Raw genomic sequence first — 3,963 nt, forward strand, 5'->3', positions numbered from 1 at the left:
ATAATTAAATTAGTATTTGTGTGAGTACGTAAATAATTTTTTTAATGACTAATTCTAAAATATATGTAAAATATTTTTTTTATAGATCAATACAGAAACTCTAATTAATGTCCAATTCTATTGATCGATCGTAAAGACACGTCTAATTCAATCATCTCACGTTACCAGCCATGCATTTTGCATTGACATTAACACTCACTTTTCATCATCTTGTTTAATTTGAATATTGCTCATAAATTATTTCATTCAATTTTTGGTAACTTGTGCCAATTTGACGCTACATAATTATTATTATTTTTTCCTCAATTACTGGTTTACAAGGTAAAAAAAATGGTTTATTTTTATCTCGTATTTAGAATTTTAAAATTTTAGTTTTAGGTGATAAATATTATATTTTATTTTTGAATAAGTATTCGGTCAAAAATGATATTATGTGTGTTATCTAAAAACTTAACTTGCACGAAAAATTAGAATTCACGTAATTAGTTAGGATTGTTAGTCTTATATGTATAATTAATAGCAGTCTCATTTTTTTTACGTGGAATTTAGTTTAGAGTTTGTGATAGAAAAGAAAATCTCACTCTCCCTCTTTTAGGTTCTGATATAATCTCGACTCTCACTTTATACTAATTCTTCTTTTTCAACGATGATTCTCATAAATTTAATATGGTACCGTAAACGTGGACATAGTAGCAATCTTTATGAATACATCGTTCCTTCAATTTTTAGGTTCATTTTTTTTCCTTCAAAACCAAGAACCCAAAACTAAGTTTGTCCCATTCTTCTCTTCGATCTAATTCCTCTCCTCCTCTCTTGAACCCTAAAATAAAGTTTGATGAGATCTCGTTTTGGCTAGCATAATCACCATCACTAAGCCACCTTTTCCGATTAACGAGATCAAGAGTGGGGGCTCTGAATCTACAATTTCTCAAATTCATTATTAATACATTCTTCCTTTCTTATACACAGAATTATGGATACTCCTCAAGCTCCTCCAATTACAACGACTCAGAATCTTGAGCTCAATGTTCTAGCACAATTAGTTGCTCAAGTCAATTCCATTCAAGCTGCTACACTAAAACCCCCCAATAAATACCATCACAGATCCTGCAAGTCTGTTCTTTTTTCATCCTGGCTAGATTCTAGGTACTCCAATCATCTTTGTTACTTTGGATCACAAGAACTATGGATCTTGGTCAAGATCGATGAAGATGGCTCTGCAATCGAAGAATAAATTTGTTTTCGTTGATGGCTCCCTTCCAAAGCCGGATGAGAATGATCCCACTCATCATGCCTGGGAACGTTGCAATACCCTTGTAGTCTCTTGGCTCCACCTCTCTCTCAGCCCAGATATACGCAATAACGTCATTTCGAATGGTGTCGCTCACATCATTTGGGAAGAACTCAAAAGGCGCTTCTATCAAGTAGATGTGTTCTACATTGCTGAACTTGAAGAAGACCTCTTCTCATTAAGACAGGGTGATCTGGAACTTACACCCTATTTCACAAAGTTGCGAGGAATTTGGGAGGAACTCAAAATTTTTCGACCCATCCCTTCAGGCGTTTGCAGCACCAATTGTCCATGTGTATCCACGACTTGTGGTTATAGAGATGACACATTTGTAGTTTGCTTTCATCGTGGCTTAAACGAGCAATATTCAACTGTCCGATCAAGCATCATGCTCATACAGCCATTGCCATTGATTGACAGCACCTTTTCATTCCTTATGCAACATGAAAGGCAAATTCTTGGGACTGATTTGGTGGACTCTAAACAGTTGGTGAATGTGGTTTACAACTTTTTTGGAACTAATTCTTTCTAAGGCAGGAACCAAGACAGAGATGGCCGCGGTGGCAGGGGCTGAAGTTATGGAGGACGAGGACACGGCAAACAATGTTCTTTTTGTGACAGGGAAGGGCATATAGTTGATCAATGCTATAAGAAACATGGCTTCCCTCAACACTTTAAAGCCAGAATAGCCCCTACGATCAACAATATCACAGATGCTGCACATGATGATAAGCATGATGATTTTGTTGAGCTCTATCTGAAAGATGGTGGTAGTTCATCAACCTTCTTCACTCAAGATCAAAAGCAAGCCTTATTAGCTCTCCTACAACAAAATGTCTCCATAACTTCCCATACTGTGAGTCAAGTCTCGCATGCCATAGAAGTCCAATCTCCTTTTAAAGGTAACTCTATGAAATGCACTCTTAATTCATCACATTACACTGGTTCCTGGGTCATTGACACCGGTGCCACAGTTCATGTCACTCATCACATTACTGTATTCCACACATACAAAGCCATACGTCCGGTAAGAGTCAAATTACCAAATAAATGCATGGTCATTACTTCGATATCTGGCACAGTAAAATTTTCTGAACACTTGTACCTCATAGATGTTCTTTACTTACCTTCTTTTGCGTTAAATCTGATTTCAGTGTCAAAACTTATAGCTTGCATTGAATGTCAATTTGTTTTTAACAAATTTGGCTGTGAGATACAGGATTACCGTACAATGAAGAGGATTGGAGTACCTGAACTCAATGCAGGGCTGTATGCACTGCAAGCAAATTCATTAGACACTGCACAACATCACAGCATGTATCTTACTACTTATTCAAACACAAGCACACACAATGACTCTTCCATCTTATGGCATAATAGATTAGGTCATGTTCCTTTTTCCACTTTACACAATATTACACAGTTGTATCCCAATTTATTGCACACAAAAATTAATAAAGCAATGATTTTGTCTCCATGTGATAGTTATCACTTTGCCCAGCACAAAATAACTTCTTTATCTTTGAGCACAACAAAAACTAAAAATATTTTTGAGTTGATCCATGTCGATATTTAGGGTCCAATAAGCATCCCATCTACAAAAGGTTGTAGATACTTCATCACTATTGTGGATGATTTTAGTAGGTTTACGTGGATCTTTCCTATGACACTAAAATCTAAGGCTTCTGCACTTGTTCAAAATTTTATAAATTTCATTCGTGTTCAATTCAACAGTAACATCAAGTGCATTAGATCAGATAATGGTAAGAAATTCCAATTAAATCAATTTTACACTTCAAATAGAATTTTACATCAATCCTCATGTATTAAGACTCCTCAACAAAATAAAATTATGGAGCACAAACACCAGCATATTTTATAAGTTGCTAGAGCTATATTATTTCACTCAGCAGTGCCTTAATGTTATTGGAATTTGGTGGCAACTTATGCAACCCAAATCATCAACTATATCCCTAGCAACTTGTTAAATAACAAAAGTCCATTTGAAATTTTATATATAAGCAAGATGATTTAACACAATTTAAAGTCTTTGGATGCTTATCCGTCATATCTACATTATCAGCAAATCGAAAGAAACTTGATGCATGAGCTAAGAAAGGAGTGTTCTTTGGATTTAAAGAGGGCACTAAAGGATTCTTAGTTTTGGATCTCCACACCAACAAACTTCATGTCTCAAGGGACATTAACTTTTATGAGCACAGTTTTCCTTTCAAAACTAATAATCACTGTCCACAATCGTCACATTCACCCACTCACACTCAACCACATGCAAGAACTCAATTTTCTAGTTTTCATGATGTTTTTGACTATTCCAAACAGCCCCTCAACAACATCTGCCCCTCACTCAATTTTTACAGCCACACACACCGCTCTCACACATTTCACCAACACCACTTAGAAGATCTACAAGGGAAAGAAGGAGACCCGCATATTTAGAAAATTATCACTGCATGCAGGCCTCTGTTGAATCAGCTTCCTCCTCATCCAAGTATCCGATTTCTAACTTAATGACATATCACAATCTATCTTCCACACACCACACATTATGAGTCAATATTGCATCAAGTGTCGAACCTACACGTTATGAGGAAGCTGTGGCTGACCCTTGTTGGAAAGAGGCTGTCTCAGTTGAACTAAGTGCTCTTGAGGCA

General features: G+C 36.2%; 1 protein-coding gene across 1 annotated transcript; it reads left to right on the top strand.

The window, feature by feature from the left end:
- Window positions 1,212-3,710, top strand: LOC110271470. Its single transcript, XM_021122398.1, has 5 exons — window positions 1,212-1,781; window positions 1,825-1,918; window positions 2,005-2,318; window positions 2,511-2,608; window positions 3,632-3,710. Exons 1-5 carry the CDS (start codon window positions 1,212-1,214, stop codon window positions 3,708-3,710), a joined length of 1,155 nt encoding a protein of 384 aa, XP_020978057.1.

Source organism: Arachis ipaensis, chromosome B04 (genome assembly GCF_000816755.2).
Source record: "Arachis ipaensis cultivar K30076 chromosome B04, Araip1.1, whole genome shotgun sequence".
Classification (NCBI taxonomy): Eukaryota; Viridiplantae; Streptophyta; class Magnoliopsida; order Fabales; family Fabaceae; genus Arachis; species Arachis ipaensis.